We start from the raw sequence: 18,891 nt of genomic DNA on the forward strand, positions 1-18,891 counted from the left end.
GTGCTCTGTGATAGGAGAGTCTCAGCGAGGATGAAGGGAAAGGTCTACAAGACAGTGGTGAGGACAGCCATGATGGACGGCTTAGAGACAGTGTCTCTGAGGAAAAGACAGGAGGCGGAGCTAGAAGTGGAGGAGATGAAGATGCTGAGGTTCTCCTTGGGAGTGACCAGGATGGAGACAAGGTCAGAGAGGACATACTTCAATGGTTTGGACATGTCCAGAGGAGAGACGGGGACTATATCGGTAGAAGGATGCTGAGGATGGAACTGCCAGGGAACAGGGCTAGAGGTCGACCCAGGAGAAGAGACATGGACGTAGTGAGGGAGGACATGAGAGTGGCTGGTGTTGGGGAGGACGATGCAAAGGACAGGGTGAAGAGGAGAACGTTGATTTGCTGTGGCGACCCCTCACGGGACAAGCCGAGAGTACAGTAGTATGTTCTCATTGGCTAAGATGCAACACGCTGATCCCTAACAATGTAAATGACAAATAATGAGTCAGGTCAGGTTCGTTTTCACATGTGGTAAAAACTTTTATTCCGATCTTGGTCTGCATGAACAAATATCTACAAAAAGTGACTCTTTTTCCATACATTTTGCAGCACAAAGACAGAGGACAGACAGGGAAAAGAGACATTATAGATACTGATATTTACCACCTACATTGATCGGTATAGTCTACCCCCCCAAATAATTCAAATTAAATTCCTTCCTCCCTGAACAGGCTACATGCAAACAGGAGTAATTCATCAAGACATGGCCATGATTGAAAGTACAGCCAGCCCATGCAAACAGACATCAAGTACTTTATCGTTATATATTCATGTTTATTTATTGGTTATATATTAATCATCTATCATCTTAAACCTTTATGTATATCTTATATTACAAGAAATAAAAGGATAAACAGCCTCAGCTGCTATTCCAAAGCAGAACCTTGCATTGTGGAGTTCTTACAGTCATCACAGAGATCAAAGTCGGAATGTAGTTTAGCCACCAGCCATGCACGCCAAAACACGGAACTGGTTTCCCTGCTTATGTGTACCTGTGTGGCACGTGTGTTTGCTACGGCGTCGTGATGTTTGAAGGCGCTGCAGAAATAAAGGCGAGAAATCAAGACGGAGAACGAAAAGCAAGTTTAACGTTTCTGTCGGACGCCAAAAGGGATGTGATGGATGAAGACTGCATTTAAAGAGAGGAACGCGCCACTGACAGGGGGAGAAATGACTACGCTATGTTAAAATACATCCAGCATTCATTTGTGATTCCCCTGGAAATTTAAGCTGGAGTCATCAAACAGAGGGTTCTTCACCTCCATCTCTCCAGTCTGTAGAGGAAAGAAGGGAAATATGAATTTCTATGTCTGTTTTTTTTTGTTTGTTTGTTTTTGTGCGCATCTGTCGGGCGTGTCTACCCACTGGTGCAAGTCCTGGACACTCGTACACTGTGAAGTCTCCTCCCACATCCTCCTCATCCGATGTCACCTCGGTGTCGAGTGATTTCTGTTCAGGCTTGTGACTGCAGAGCAAAGGGGGGGGGAAAGTAATGAGGCAACGAGGTCACACAGCCGAGGTTAAAGAAAAAAATAATCTATGTGAAGCTACGAGAGGCAGGAAGGGGGGGGGGGGGGGGGGGGGGGGGGGGCAGAGAGCGCACAGGATAAAACAGGACAATAAAATAAAATAAAAAACCTACTTCCCCATTGAAATCATCTGCTGCTTCTGATGCTGGTAATGATACATCTGGGCGTTTTGTGCCAATGTTTTATCTCCCACCTGAGGACAGCGCAAAAGAGAAATATGCCGATAACACAGCAGGCCATGAGAAATGGCAGTTAAGTAGTAATTAGACAAAGAGACAGCTACCGTCCTCACCGAGGTGCCGTTGGTGTTGGCTGCTGGCTCGCTCACCCCTCCGTAAGCCGGGTATTCCACCTTCTCGGCTAAACGGGAGTCTTTCTGCAACCTGCGGGGGGGCATCATGAATATTGATTCTCTTCCACAACCCCTGTTTCCTGCCTCTGGCATGAAAACATCCTTTAAGCCTAAGCCCACGTCTGATGATACACGAACAGCATTTGAAAGTAGGCTCAAATACGCCTGAAGTATATGTAATTAAAACCCACAATGGCTTTGAATTGTGTTATCTTTAATTTGGTTTGAAATGGTTGATTAAACAACAACAAAAACAAAAACAACGACCAAAAAAAAGGCCATTATTAGATTCCCCTGTTTGACGCGTGTGTCCATACTTACTTCACGCAACAGACGGTGGCCGTGATCAGCGCTACGATGCCCAACGCCACAAACAGCGAGATCATTACTGCAGGTTGATGCAAAAGAAGGAAAGGATTTACGTGAGTGCACTGCTGATATCAGCTCATTTGATCATTATCAGTTTGTATTGTTATCTTGTGTCAAACAACTGATGAATAAAATAAACAAATGCACCAGGGATGAAATGTCATGCTCTGCTGGGACAAAAAAAAATAAAAATAAACCATGCTGGCAAACATCCACAAAGGACACCGCAATAAACAGGAATACTGGGCCTTGTCTTTTGCTGAATCCTTGACTATTAGATACTCAAGTAAGGTCAACTACAAGACCAACCTCCCAGAACCTTTTGATGAGATTAAATCCTAATCCAATTTCCTGTTATCGCCCCCTTTATCTAAATCCACTCCAAAATTAAATCGGCTTCGCGCTATATGCCCAACACATTTACCGAATTTAATCACAGTCCTTCTGGTTCTTGAGGTGTGATCGACAGGATTGGTGAAAAAAAAAAAAAAAAGCCCTTGATCAATTCGTGCATCCACCCACCGGAAATATATCAAGTTTTCCCCTGAAACAAGCCCAGAACTCGTCTATTGACCATCCATCCATTTTCCAGCTTGCACCTTGAACGTGTCGCCAGTGCATCACGGGGCCACACAGAGACAGACATCCATTCACGCACACATTCAGAATGCTAAGGACAATTTGGAGTAATCAATTCACCGAAATTGCATGTGTTTGGAGGAAACCGGAGAACCCGGAGAAAACCCGAATGGACACAGGGACAACACACAAACGCCGCTAAGGTAGGATTCAAACCCATAACCTAGTCTGTTGACTTGTTTTTGTGTACATCTTCCAAAAGTTGTGGCTAAAACTATAACCTAGCAAACCTTTTAAGTCTGCTACAGGCTCTCCTCCAGATGCGTCGAGGACGGGAGCTCACACTCACCGATCATGATGCTGTCTTTTCTGGTCGATGGCTCAGCGACAGGGCCGGACCGACCAATCACAATGGGTTCAGGGGTTGGTGTGCTGGGGAGAGCAGAAACGGTGGCGAGCGGGGCTTCGTCCAACATGATGATGATGAATATATTTATTAGATAGAATGTTAGAGTACAAGTACAGTCACACAGTAGCATGTATTACAGTACAAATAACGTCAAACATCCTGTCTAAGAGGAGCATTTCAAAAAAGCCCTTGCGGGCTTGTTTCCGTTGACCCCGGCTATTCAGGTTGCTTTTGTCAGCATCAGTCTGGGAGGGGAGCGCCGCTGGAGAGTGTGGAGGACCCCAACAGAGTAATTATCAGTATCAGTCAGAGCTGATTGTCAATTAGATAAGGTGCCGGAAGAAAATCCATCCATTTTATTATCATTCTAATTCTTACCATCTTGTTTGGGTTTCTTTTTGGGCGGCTTGATATCTTTCACTTGCTGTTTCTTGATAATAGACTGAAGGTAGTCGATCTCTTCCTCCAGCCCCAGGTCGGAGGTCACTTTGCCTGCAGACCGAACAAGATTCACGTTTCAACGGTGACGTTTAACATGAATTCAGCGGCGCTGAATTTCCCTTCCCGTATACAAGCTAAGACGTGTCCGAATTCAATGAAATAAAATAAAAAACCTTACAACTTGAGCATGTCATTCGTTTTGAATCTTGTCCATTGTCCACTCTGTGGGTAATGTAGCACTATCTACATGTGTTTTTCATGTCCTTGTCTCTGAAGTGATGGACATCGAGTGCGTCCATGCGTGTTGTTTGTTTGTGGACTGATAAATAAAGGAGACAATACTAAACTGTTGTTAACAGCCCTTACAGCCAGACAGCCAGCCTCATTCCTGCGGTGCTTGCTGTTGTCTCCTGGGCGACGAGGGCCGATAGTGTGTGTGTGGCCGGGGGGGGGGGGAGGAAGCACCGCAGGGGGGGGGGCAAGAGCAATCAGCCAAACCTTTACTTCAGCGGGATCCAGTGGCTAGACCTACAATAGAGCCCGTCGTGCCGTGCTAATGAAGGTTATCAAAGTTCAATTTCACTCGCGTGTGTCATTCCAACATATTTACAGGCGAAGCCGGAGGAGCAACAAGTCGCTTTAAAAAAAACAACATGAAAAGTGTGTAGAAAGAGAGAAATGTGTTTCCTTTTTAAGAGCTAATTTGTCTGCTATGATTTCATATATTTATCATATCGTACAGTCACTTTGAATCTGAGCCCAAACCAATTAAAACTCATAATGATCAATATAGATAAATCTATTAATCACATTTTCAAGACCACCTAACATGAAATAAATGATTACAGCACAACCTTCACCCCAGAGACCGGCCATCTGGCTGAGCTAATGTGTATGCTATGACATACTGGCACTTTCACTGCACGCTTTGTGCTTTTATATTTTTTTACCTCCCTCTGCTAATGACCATTAATGCCCCCCCCCCCCCCCCCTAGCAGGTGTCTGTGGAGGCGGGGTGTGCCATCTGTACTATGCAGGTGGGCTGGGAGCTCCAGCCGTGCCAATGAGCTCACCCACAGCATCTGGTGATGGAGGAGCGCCGGGTTTGAGACCAGAATAAAATGTGTGGATTGTTTTCTTTTTGTTGAATAAGATTATGTTCAATTTGTACAAGCTGGTTGTTTATAACTCCGAACAAACCCTACTGCCCTGTCACAATATGAAACAGAACTTTATATATCTTTATATTTGAACATACGACTGTACTCTCAGTTTGTCCAGTGAGGGGTCGCCACAGCAAATCAACCTTCTCCACTCCACCCTGTCCTTTGCATCGTCCACTCTCATGTCCTCCACTAAATTCTCCTCTACTTTCTCCCTGCAGATCACAATGTCATCTGCAAACATCATATCCCAAGGAGCTTCCTGTCTCACCTCATCGGTTAGTCTGAACACATCTCTGCTTTTTCTACAGAGTGGATTTTTGTAAAACCTACAGGATGCGCGGCGTTTATTTATTTACAGGGGAATCCTGAGGATCTCACTGAAGTGCGAGCTGATAATTCTCCGACAAGTGGTGATTGTGTGCATGTGTGTAGTTTGTCACGCACTGACTAAGACAGCACACCTCAGGAGAGGTGGAGAAGAGTTTTGTCACGGGCTTGATAATGACCTATAACCTCTTGAGCAGTAAGCGGGGGGTTGTTGGGTACGACAAACAAACACTACAGGGATCGATGGTCACACACATCTGTGCTATTTTATTTTCCCACTTAAAAAACATTCACATTTCTTCCTACCCACAAAAGCACGTAAGGAAGTCAACTGTTGAGGTTCTTGCGTTATTTTGCACCAGAGCTTGCTGCGACATAAATGTAACACAAACAAGTCACAAACACCTGATATATGAAAGATCATTAGCAACAGCTAATCGGTTTATGGTTATGTGACACTGTATTAGTCAGAGAAGGCTGCAACGTTACATTTATAAAACTAAAAGTAGAATCTTTTGATCAAATAACAAATATTCACCACTAAAAGGGTAACGAGATCACAGAGAAAACGGATACATTAAGTCAAATAATGACTTCAGTGCTGCAACACAAGAATTGCTTTGATGCAATACTATCAAAGTACTTTTTTTTTTTAATGATAAGCTGTTGTAACAGACTTTCAGAAGATTAATCAATAATAGATATGTTGCTGCCCTCTAGTGGCAGATTTCTCTCATCGGTTCAAGCACCAGATTGGTTTCACATCTGTATAATTCACATACCTTATCAAACAGAAACCCAAATCTACTTTATTACTTACTTAAGCGTAAAGCGAGGGAGTGGCGCATGCTTAGAGTTATTCTGTCTCCTACAATAAAAAAGATAACCACTGACTGCAGTGCTGTGGGTCAACAGGAAATCTGACTGCCGATTTATTCATCTACGGTCCCAGAAAGGATATAAGCAGCCATGAAGACAAGGATCCCTTGTTCTAGCTTGTCAGCTAGTAAAAGAAATTCACTTCTCACTTCAAAGTCTTCATTCCTACAAGTAAACCTGTTGAAAGCATCAACAGTTTCCATCAGTCATTTCATGATGAAAAAATTGAACCGTTGTTATCCACAGGTGTTGAAGCAGAAACAGAAGCGGTGACTTTCTCGGCCTCCTCTCTCATCAGCGGGTCTAAACTGCTGCTACTCTCCTTTCTGATTGGCTGTAAGTTGGAGGGAAAGTTTTGGTCCAGCCCTCAAAGCATGGAACTGGTCATTACTGCCGACTTAAATCTACAGATACTACATCTGTAGTATCACCCAATTTACACCAACCCACAAAATGACAACGTGTGATGTGCATTTCAAAATGCAGCTGCAGCTTTTAACTTCCTTGACTTCTAACCGGGCATGAGTTTTGTACACGTGTTAGTGTGTTCTTATTGACTGTTATTGTAAGCTTTCTTATTGTGTGTATCCAGTATTTTTATGGTCTGACAAACACTTTGGTCAACTCTTGTTTTCTTAACTTCAAATTAAGAGTAATGCTGCAGCTATTTCACCATTTGATTTGCAGTGCTACATTAGATTATCATGAAAAACAGAAAGGAGCCGGTGACACCAGATGATGCACAGACAACAAGCCACTCTATTCCTGCTCGCCGAGTTCAATGACGTCACAAAGCACAGAGCAAACTGCTGCAGGATATTTGTTCATGTGGAGTTTGTTCATGTAGCAACAATCAAACAGCAGCTGGAGTGTGGTGCTCTCGACATTTGGGTCTATTGCATTTGGCATAATGCCATATGCAAACAGGGGAAACAAACAAACAGGCAGAGATACTGGGGCATCAGCAGGTACACATGTTTCATTTAAGTGAAATTTGTTTTATGTTCACTGTCTGTTTTTCTAGCATATGAAAAAAAGGGCATTGCTCCGAGGCATACTGTATGTTTACCAATGGTTGGACACACCTCCATGTCAAATAAAGCAGGTCCTACTTCCAATATAAAAAAAATTGAGGCCCAGTTCACTCATTCACAGAAAGTCTGTTAATTCTGTCTGAACGGAGAAAAGGAATCGTAAGACAGTTCGTGCCGAGCGCAGCAGAACGAGCAGCGACCAAACGACGCAAGCGAGAAGAGCTGACAGAAGGAATTCAAATGCAGCGTATGAAACGGGCTGAGTGGGATTTAAAGGCATAAAAGTGAGAGAGAAAAACAAGATGGTTACACACCCAACCCATGGTGGGGATAGTAACTATGACATCACAGGGAAGACTGAGCCTCACACCTGTCATCAATTATTATGCTTCTTTGATAATAGATTGATTAACTCAATATCCAGATTAGCATCAGAGCTAATTCTCTCAAAATATATACATTTAAAAGGGCCTCACGATATTCTTGCGATTACTTGAAAATCCGAACAAGCTACAGAGTCAAGTGAGTAAATTTAATATTTTTGTGAGACTGACGTTTGAAAACTTTTCTTGATGACAAAAAAAAGGTTTGGATATAGTTTAGGCAAATTGGGTTTTAAAATGCTTATTCAGCATGTTTCTGCACACTAAGCTAACCCCCCTCCCACCCCAAAAATAACAGTAATAATAATCAGTGTTTTATTAATTAATTAATTGTTAATTAATTCAATGGCATATTTCACAGTCTTGTATTCTTTCTTTTTTTTTTTATAACAAAGTGTTTATTGATTTTATACATACAGTTGTGTGCCAGCATGACAAGTCACAGATCAGAATGGGTACATATACACTGTACACACAAAAACAAACAGTCTTGTATTCTAACATTAAGAGATGTGTACTACCTCAGAGCCTGCTGTGATTTATACTCCAGAATAAAATAGTAAAAACTTCCTCGACTCAACACGTTGTTCGGGCTTGTGAGTGTGAAAAAGAGTTTCCCACGAGGATCATTGTGTTCTCTGGTCTCTTAGGGGTTGTGTAACCAGTTTGTCGTCATGTACATTTTTTGGGAAAAAAGAAAAAAGAAAATCTCTTATTAGTCTCCTGTTCCTTCTCCCTCTGGTCTGAAGTAATTTTATTCAGGTTTATCCTGTCCTGCTGCAGAGACTTAACAGAACACGCACACAGACGCCGGCCTGCTTTAAGAACATCTTTCCATTTCTCTCTCTGATTTCTACCAAGCCATTTTCAAACACGATGCGTCTGCCAGGCAAGCAGCGTGATGCCATGACATAAGAAAAACATGTCTTCTTCAAAGCCGAGCTATTTCACAGAGTGACATTAAGAGTCAGTGGTGGAGATGATGAAGGGCAAGAGAGTGAGATGGATGAGAGATATGTATGTCATCTGAGTGATTAAAGCCGCCGTGTGTGTGTGTGTGTGTGTGTGTGTGTGTGTGTGTGTGTGTAGACACAGCAGGGGTAGATGTGGATTTAAAAAACGCAAAGGATCAGAGTATACCACAGTTGTCAGAGATGAGGATGGGAGAACAGGACGACAACAAGGTGACGGAGGCGGGTTAACTGGAAAAGAAGAATATGGAGAAGGAAACTAGAGATGGCAATAAGCCTGACGGAGGAGGAGGAGGAGAGTACCAGATCAATAGGCCGCTGGAGGAAGGAGCTAGAATGGAGGAAAGATGCAGGGAATAAGATACTGAGACCAGCCCAAAAGAAAAGGTGTGAGAAAGAGTTAATGGAGAGCAAAGATGTCCAGGTGAACAGAGAACATTTTCGAATTTTTACATTTACTCAATGTGATCGCTATAAAGTGGGTCATATAAGTGGATTGATTAGGTACGGGCAACATATGTTCACTTCCCTTTAAAATAATCCCGTTTATTTTATCCCTGGCACCGCCCACTCCTCCTCACATATCAAACCAAATATCCTCATTAGCTGATGATGTCCTTTTCCTGACATCCATAACTCCCTTCAGCTCATTCTCAATTTACAATAGTAAAGTTTAAAGCTTTTCTGTTTTCTTTCAGCAAAAAAATGTTCCAGATGAATACATTTGTCCGTAACAATGTTCGAGACCAGAAAGATATTTCATTTACAGACTTAGAAGACAAAGAAACGCCAGGGATTAGTGCTCAAAAAGTAACTTAATATTCAGCCTCAATATTGTCGAACAATAAATACATTTTTAATCTCATTCCAGCTCGTAATTCGTAATTTTCCTTCTGCTGTGTTTCTTTGTTCTGGTATAAGATATTAGCATTCAGAGTACCAGACATTCCTACAAAACACCTTATCTTAATTGAATAAGTTATTTGTGCATAAAGGAGGAGTGTTTTTTAGACTTCAGTTCAATTCAAACATTTCACCCGAGGAACTCAGATTCACATAAGGCAGGGAATACATCTGGACAGTTTCATTTTGGCTGCCATGCGATTATCATGAGCATGTATGCTCATGTGTTTAAAAAAAAATCAAGTTTAATACCCTTCTGCTTGGTCAAATCAAAACCCTTTCTCATAATCTTTACCACAAGAAAACCTTTTCTAAAAAAATTTTTTTCTATTGGAACACAATCAACGCCTCTCTTTAATATACCAAAAAAACCCTGACTAAAAGTCCAGTCAGTTAATCTAAGTTAATGCTCTGTATTAATAATAAAATAATAATAATAATAATAATAATTTTATAATTTTAATAATAAAAAAAGAAGAAAATCATATTTTTCTAAAAATGTCATCGGCCCTCAAGCAGATCTTCTGCTGGTGTCAGAACGACTCCACAGCGTCACTGGATTTTTAAAATAGTTCTCAGGCCATGAGTCGCCTTCTCGTGGGTGAGGTTTACAGATAAGAAAGACAAGAATGTTTGGACAGTAAGAAAAGTACATTTGGAATAATTCTTTGCTTTTCACAATGTGGTGAGCCCCGCCTATTTAGCAGTGTGAGTCAGGTTACACCAAAGTAAAGAGCGATCTCTCTCAAATAGCTGCTTGCGATCAGCTTAGGTAATTGAATGACCTGATTACGCCTGGTTGGATACGGAAACAAGGGAAGACGTTTGCCGCAGATCCACAGCGGGTGTTTCTGGTATAGGAGAAGGCAGGTGGAGCACGGATGCTCCATCAGAGCCAGTAATGAGCCCAGCAGAGCCCCACGATGGGCCACGTAAAGGTGAACGGCACAGCGGGCAAGATGCCGACACCCTAAAGGTGTGAGGAGAGTGGGGGGGATGTAGGATTTGAGTGTGGTGGGTCAGAGAGTAGCTGCTATTTAGAATAAAAAAAACATTTTGATTAAAAAGCCAAATCATTATTTTGCTTTTTGGATTTTGATTTTGATAAAACTTGGTATTGGTGTGGGTCAGCGCCAAAATGAATTTGATTAATTTGGAGCGAACATTTTTACTTTCTTCAACAATACAATTGTTGTTTTTCTTACATTTTGCCAATATCATGACTGAAGTAAGACAGATTCAGGAGTCTTTTTAAGTGGTTTTCATTTATCTGATCATAAACAACTGATGATAAACACATGGAGGTATTTTCCAGGGTCGAGGAATCCATTAGGATCATTTAGTTTCATCAAAATATAAAACAAATACTAATACAAATGCTAAACTTTCAACAATATGATCGTGTAAACACCGCAGATGGTGAGACAAATACTGATACATGCACATTACACACACACACCCACGCAAACACACGCGCACGCACATTTTAACAAGTCTGCTGCACGTCATTGCAAGTGCACCACAGGGAGGAGGACACACTTGCCTGAACCTACTTATTTCACTGATTCTGCCTCACAGATTGAGCAGTGGAGGAAAGCAGGGTGTTCATAATCATGAACAGTTAAAAAAAAAAATCGAAGCACAAATAATTGATTCCCTGTTGTGTTTTTGGGTGTGAATGTTGAGCGTGTTTAGACATCTCTGTCACTGCAGGACGTCTTAATCTAACCTCAGTTTGAACAGAACCGAGCAAGAAAGCATTTAAAGGTTCTCAGCACCGAATGCTTGGAACACATCACAATCCAAATTTAAAATGAAAGCACGTATCACTTTAAATGAGTTTGACGCTATATGGTGAAATCTGTGCAGTCTACTCATGTGTTTTATCCAAGTTTTTATGTTGTACATTTTATGTACCGTTTGTTGTTTTAGTATATTCCCTTGTAAAAGAGATATTTGTTCTCAATGGGACTAAACTGGTTAAATAAAGGCTGAATTAAAAAAAATCATGTGTTCCTCTGCTTATTCCACATCGCTGTGGGTATAACAAGCATATATGCCAAGCAAACCTTATTACCGATTAGATTCAAGTGCAACTCTAGTCATTATTTCTTCTAGTGGGATTTAAACCCTGTATAATGAAAATATTTTTTTTCTGTCCCTATCTTAAGGTGACCATTTCAGAATGTTTGTCCCATTCCCTGTCAAGGTTATTTTTGTTGAAAATGTGTTTGTTCACGTTGAAACTTTCAAGTGGAGTCTCTGAAATTCTGACTTCCCAATAGAGCTGGCACACATTCATTGTCTCTACCTTGCACCTTGCATCATGCACACACACACACACACACACAAAAAAGACAATTTGCAACTCCTGCCATACAAATGAGTCACAGGTTTCTTTCTGTTCACAGAACAAGCCTTGTCGTCCTTTTTTTTGCTCAGATCAGTTTTAGTCTGGATTTTGATATTCTGACCTGCATCTGGTCCTAATGGGAATGCAGATTGACCTCCACCAACAGCAAAAAAATGTAATTAAATTGTGCAACAACTTATGGCATTCAAATCAAATATAGTAGCAGATGTTTATGAGTACACTGCAAACACTGTGTCACATGTTTGCGAGCACCTGACAGTGGTTGTCATCTCTCTCTGATGACAGCAGGAATCAGCAAAGGGGTTACACAAAGTCTGACCCGGCCATGATTTAGATATTATACAGCGAGAACCACAAATGAAAGTGACTCAAACCTGATTTGAAATGTTCAGTTGTCTGTGTTAATACAGCACAAAAAACAAACAAACAGGTTTATGTCACATCAAGGCAGAAAATAAAAAAGTGAGCCATTTCAGCCTGGTACTGTAATACAACCAATGCCAAATCAGTCGAGGAGGCATTTAATCTCTGTTACGAAAGCGATAAACCAACATGTCCTACATTTCTGCTCTTCTTAGCATAATGGAGCTAGAATCTCATCACTGTCATCGGCACTTCATTAACATTCTCCACATGGAGTTTAATATGGAAACTATTGCATCCACATGAAGGCAGATCATTATTCTCCTGACACAAAAGTACTCATTCACACCTAAACACACGCTTATGAATGTGTGAGGCAGGCACACAGTGAAGCATATGAAGTAAAAAAAAAAAAAAGAGAAGCAAATACAGCGTGAAGATCTGCCGGGGGAAAGCATCAAACATATAATTCATTTGCACAAGAATACTTTTCTTCCAACTAACCAGATGATAAAAAGAACACTTCATATAATTGCTGGTATCCTTCTAAGAGTATTTTTTCTGAAACACAGCTAAACAAATAAAGATTGTTATATTTACAATATGACAAAGCGGTTCAATCCCAGTCGCACGCAGTAGCCACAGAATGTAAGCTCAATGTGAATGTGAGCTCAATCACAGAGACAGAGGAAGATAAATGAAAAACAAGAGACAGACAGAGAGATGACGGGACGATGGTGGAAGAAACACCACAAATGCTTTTGCTGTGCACGTGCATCAGGCTGTTTGGTATCTGCGGAGGAAGAAAGTGCATGGAAGAAGTGAAAAATGGCTGCTGGCGTTGTTCACATAGTCAGATAAATACATGCACACGCACACACACACACACACACACACACACACACACACTGTCACTGCTAACATGTGTTCTACACATTCAAACAACCTGATCGTTAATGTGTGCATGTGCATGTGCATGTGAGAGAGGGGGGGGGGGGGGGGGGGGGTTAGAGGGGTCATACACCCATTGTGTGTGTTTCCTGATGCTGATAGCAGACAGGAAGTGAGCCAAATACTCTAAATCAAGTGGAAACTTTGTTTCTGCTTGGTGATGCTCACTTGATATTTAACCTCATTTTAAAGTGTGTGTGTGTGTGTGTGTGTGTGTGTGTGCTTCCCACAAATACGGGAATATGTATGGATAACCTCACTGCGATGCTCCTGCTCATCACGCATGCATCAGTCTCAAGTGACAAGAACGACCCAGTGAACAGCAGCCACTGGAACAATCACTGTTCCCGTACACCGTTAGTTAATACTGCTGCTGTACACTATTACTGTATACTGCTTCGATAGATAGATAGATGTTAACAGATTCTTGCCTTCACTATGCTTCTGCAGACAACAGCAGATTCTCAAAAAGAAATAAAATATGCCTCCGATCTCCACAAACTATGTACATCAATGCAACTTTTTAGGTTTAGTAGTCAGTTAGATTAAAATATAAACATTCTGATCCTCCATGTTTGTTTAGCTTTTGTAAAGGAAGCAATCGTCATTTACATGATATGCTCTTCTTTGCTCTGGAAACAAGCCTTAACCTCTTTTGAGGCCAACAGAAAATTCTAACCTGAATGATGTGAATAAAGGAATGGAAACTGCGTAGCTGATCTTATTCTCTATACTGGTGTAACATCGGAACCTGTTTCCTACCGTAAACTGACGTAGCACGTCCCGTGTGTAAAACGTTCCATTTACATTGTTGGAAAGTAGGGCATGACAAATGTGCACGAATACACGCAAGCACACGCACAGGCAGAGGCGTCATTATGCTGAGGCAGGAAGTACCAACGCTATGCACGAGTTAGCAGATAAAGGTGAAAAGGAAGCGAAGGATAAAAATGTCTCATGTTTCCCTGGAATTAGAGTGCGTGGAGGAACGAGCTTGAAACAAGTGTGTTATTGTCCTCTGGCAGGCACGGCGTGTCTTTTCTCTGACTGTGTGTATGTCCTTTATTTGTTGCATTCACTTCTGTCTAATCGCAGAATGACAGTCTCATGCATTACTTTGTCGAAAGCAGCACGGCCTGCAGCAAAGGGAACAAAGGGAGTGCACAACTGCAGCACCCTGATGATCAAAGCTTCCTGCGTTAGTCGAACTTCCTTTCCTTCTTCGCGGCCGTTGCGTTTGTTGGCAATGCAACAATTCAATTATTTTTAGAGCTGATTTTATTTTGAAATATTTTCTTTTAAGTGACCAGCATAAACCATCTTGAGCCACATTAGCTTAAAATATTTTTTTTATTATAGCAAGTCTTTTTTTTCTTTAGCATCTTAATATTGTCTGATCACCTCACATATCTATAACAGCGTTAACGCTGATCCTACACCTGTTCTCGGTGAGGATGTGGCGACACACAAACACACACGAAGGAAATGCTTTATAACTGCAGAAAAAGGTGCATCAGTTCCTTTCCTGATTTTCCCACATACATCACATCGTTGATTTGATTGAAGAAGCCCCTGTCGGTGCGACAGCTATCGGCACTACTAAGACTGAATGTGGTCGTTCGCTGCAGCTAAATTGTGCCGCCTCTGGCCCCGTTTCATGTCTGTAAACAGTAAACGGGTGAGCATTCGTGGGCATCTCATTTCCCAGCTGGGGTCTGGTGGTTGACAGTAAATGCTGTGCAAAGAAGGGAAGAAAGAGGGCAAGAAAGAGGGATGATTAGAAGAAGAGACCACAGAAGAGCCTTGGTTGACCACTTGAGTTCAGACAACAAGGACCGCAATGACGCAGATTGATGAGTCTTTCCTGGCTCTTGGGTCATTGCAGTCTGATGGTTGCCGCCGTATTGTCCTTTTTCCCCTCAATGATGAATGCTGGCAATAACAAATCAACCCCCCCCCCCCCCCCAAGACCACAGGAACAAGAGAACCACTCCATTTGAAATCCAGAGGGAGCGTGAGTTAGCTTCAAACTGCATTTTCTAAATCACTTCCTGGAAGCTCTGTTCACATGCAAACTGCTCTAGATAAAAAACAATACCTCGTTAGTCAGTAGAAATAAACAAATAAAAACATTCAAAAGCGACACTTCAACTCCAAACGTATGAGAATTAGGACATAAAGGTCAGAGCTCTTCACCTCAGTGTTCTTTATGTTCCCTGCTTGAGTGGATCTGCCCCCCCCCCCACTACTTTTCATTGTTCTCAGTTCTAAGATGATGTTGATGCTGCAGGGCAACAAAATTAGACTGAAGAACACAATGTGTATTTGTAAAAGTGACAGAGCGTGATGCGAGATGTTGATCTTAAAACGTAATACTGGTGGAGGAAAAGGCCAGAGGCAGAGGCTCTCTGAGAGATAATCTCCTCCGCTCCATGCCGAATGACAAACCTGGCATTTAAACGTGGCAGCCGGCTACGATCAGGCTGAATGAAACACCGGGAGCTGACAATGAGGTTTCTATTACATGTGAAAGACACAGTGTTTCTTGCGCTGTTATTTCTAGAGTGAAAAGGTGTTTCTTTTCCTTGTCTTGCTATTTTTATCACAACATACATACGCATTGTTGAATTCAAATGCAATAGGCGTAACAACCTGTATGCATATAAAAGACTGCAGTTGACACCAAACCTAATCTCTTACAAATGTGACAGAAGACAGGCTGTAACTGGCAGCTTTGTCGGTTTCCATTTTGTACAAGTGGAGCTTTTCATTCTGAAACGGAAAATCTTCTCTACGTCGACTCCATGGCTCTAACAAACAACTTCAAATTCCGTGGTTTGATTTTGACCACTTGCAAGATGATATAAGGATGTTCGCATTGGTGGAAAATTGTGAAAAATGACCCTATAGTACGGCGGCCCTGATGTGCAATCAGTTGGATGGAATCGTAATAAAAAGACATTTGATGAAGACCCACTAGAACCCCCTCAAGGACCCCTGGTGGTTCTCAAAGCTCTCATGAAACCACTATCAGTTTGTGGACATAAATGTCCAGTGTGTGTGTGTGTGTGCGCGGGGGTGGGGTGTGTGTGTGTGTGTGTGTGTGTGTTGGATAAAGGTTTAAGATTACATGTGTGTCCAGCTGTTGGCTCTCCCACAGGATTCCTGCATGTGCCAGAAACCCATATTGGTTGATCGACGAATCAAAAAGACTCAATCAATGATTAAAAAAGGACCTCTCTGTTACCGTATGAGAATGACAATAATATCATTTTATCTACTTGGCTGGATTACCGCAATATTTACAAAAAATATGATAGAAAATGCATTGGCTCAACTTGTTCCATTAATTGATTAGCTGTTTGTATTTAAGATAATGAAACCGAAACTCTTTGCTGTTATCTTTTTAAAAGTATTCAAACCCAAAATAGGCAAATAACTTTAGAAGCTGCACAATGAAGGAATTTATTTTTAAATGTATTTTTCTTTGTAAAACTGGCATCTGAGAACACGGGATGTATGAGCAAGCTGCTTTATCAGCAACACAACTAACACCGTAAACAAAAACAGCAATAAATAAATAAAATATATAAGTCTGTTGGCGATGAGTTTGGAGTTTCACTTTCAGGTGAAAGTCAACCTCCTTTTCTGAATAAACATACGACACAATTAAACCTATCAGAGAATGAACACATTTATAAAAGCGATGGTAACTGTTGGTTTGCGTGGCGCTTCCGTCTGCGACGTGCTGGTTTACCTGGCATGCTGGCGCTGACGGCGGTGGCGCAGAGCAGGACCGCGGCGAGCAGCGCCAGCGGCGCGCCGCGCCGGTGCGCCCTCCGCGGGCTCCGAGGCAGCAGCATCCTCGAGGTCTTCTCGGTGTCTGGGAACCGCAGGCGAGGACGGACGCTGTTGTCATTCCCCCATCGCGTTGGCTCCAGGTTTAAATCCTTCCTTCCTTTTTTTTTTTTTTTTGGTTCAGGCTCGGGAGCGTCAAACTGCGAGCGGAACCGGGGCGCAGTCTGTCCACACTGCGCGCTGTAATCCGTGGCAGAGCTAAAGATAGCAGACCCGGACGGGAGGGGTGTGTGTTCTGTCTGCGCTGTGTGTGCGTGTGCGTGCGTGTGTGCGTCTGTTCTTAACCCGACTACTAGAGTTTTCCGTTATTTTCTCTCGTTGAAGTATTACTCAAAACTGGATCCATTGGATTTAAATGGTGGGCTGTGACAAATCCAGTAGCCTGAGATTATTGATACGGGTCAGAGGTTAGATTAAAATCAAATTAAACAGGTGGGGTTTGGGAACGTGTTTACTAATCTTGTTTAAAAATAATAATGATTATATTTGAGTTTTTATTGATTAAATGAAATTGGGTGCAATGTTATAACTTGCTGTACCACGTGATTTGTGTGTGAAACAACAGATAAATATCATTTCTATGACAACATTAACTTCATTCTTGGGTTGAGATATAATGAGATTCTGCAGTGATGACACTCAGACAGCTGCTCATGTCATTAAAAGCAACGTTTGACCTTGGATCAATAAAGTTCATGAGGTCGTTAGCTATCGTGCTGATGTGTGAAATGTTTAAAACTAGTGTTAATCCAAGAAAGGTGTCTTTACTGCATAATAGGATTGCTGAAAGTATTTTTTTTATCGCAATCGTATTAGTAATTATTGTATAAATACATATGATAACTATACTGTATAGTTTTACATAATAATTAATGAGTTAACATAACATAACATAACCCCCTAACACACATTAGCAAAATATATGTGTTGAATAAGATTCTCATTTTTCACAATTTAAATGTAATAAGTGTGTTTTTTATTATATTTCTAACTATAAATATAGTCTTTCATGTTTTAATACATATTTGCCATACATATATATATAGATTTATACATTGCCTGGTGGATAACAGTCAGATTTACAGCTTTCGTGAAAACTGATTAAGTCATTTTCTCGCCTCTGATGAATAAAACAAAACAGAGATAAAATGTCATAACCTTTGGTGGAATAAATTAACGCCGGTGTTCGTCTGGAGACGCGCATGTGACGTAATAAATAGCCAACAGCTCCCCCTATGGGTCACAGATGTCTCTTGCGCCTGGGGCCAGCGCTTCGTGGTGGCCCCTGAGCTGCAGCGCAAACCCAACCTGTCCGTGTGGGGTCGAGAATGCGCTGACAAAGCTCTTCCAAATAGGTTGGGAAATGCAGCCTGCACCAATACTCGCTGCAGGAGTTCTCTACGCATTCTATTTGTTGCATAATTCAGAGATTTGTATTTCTTGCTACGCTGTGCCCGTGAATCACACACAGCTATTAAATAATTAAAGGATTTGCAATAAGAAAATAGCAGGGCATGTAGAACTTCTCGTAAAGCCTTATTTAGATACACACATATAACATATTTTGGGAAGGACTTAAATCTATTCAAACATGTGAGAGACAGACATCAAATTAAGAAATCATATGAAGTCATACATTCTCAAAGCAATAAAAAAAACAGACTAATAATCAGTCAATCTGTGAAGGGTCAGAAGATCAATCAAACATAAAGGTTTTGGTACTCTAAATATATCAGGAGCGATATTTGACACTAACGCGTAATCTTTATTCAGAGTACTTTTCAAAGTAATCTGACCAACCTTAAATGCATTTATTTCTCGAACAAACGATAAAGACATAATCTGATTCCCTTTATTCTGTAGTTTCAAACCGAACAGGAAAGAACTACAGCTCCCATGTGTTGTGACGCCCCCTACTTTCAGCCAATCACAGCTCTCGGTTCCACGTGTT

At 41.5% G+C, this 18,891-nt stretch overlaps 1 protein-coding gene across 2 annotated transcripts; it reads right to left on the reverse strand.

The window, feature by feature from the left end:
* Positions 1-526: 526 nt before the first annotated feature.
* On the reverse strand, positions 527-16,958 carry LOC137908862 (neural proliferation differentiation and control protein 1-like). Of its 2 annotated transcripts, XM_068753284.1 has the most exons (9): positions 16,840-16,958; positions 3,669-3,782; positions 3,499-3,552; positions 3,231-3,359; positions 2,255-2,321; positions 1,874-1,964; positions 1,695-1,774; positions 1,418-1,517; positions 527-1,326 (listed from the first exon to the last, which is right to left on the reverse strand). In XM_068753284.1, exons 1-9 carry the CDS (start codon positions 16,943-16,945, stop codon positions 1,255-1,257), a joined length of 813 nt encoding a protein of 270 aa, XP_068609385.1. In that variant the 5' UTR covers positions 16,946-16,958; the 3' UTR covers positions 527-1,254. The 2 variants fall into 2 exon arrangements, with proteins under 2 accessions (XP_068609385.1, XP_068609386.1); XM_068753285.1 differs by lacking the exon at positions 3,499-3,552 and having other exon boundaries at positions 3,231-3,344.
* Positions 16,959-18,891: the final 1,933 nt, after the last annotated feature.

Source organism: Brachionichthys hirsutus, chromosome 19, assembly GCF_040956055.1.
Source record: "Brachionichthys hirsutus isolate HB-005 chromosome 19, CSIRO-AGI_Bhir_v1, whole genome shotgun sequence".
NCBI lineage: Eukaryota > Metazoa > Chordata > Actinopteri > Lophiiformes > Brachionichthyidae > Brachionichthys > Brachionichthys hirsutus.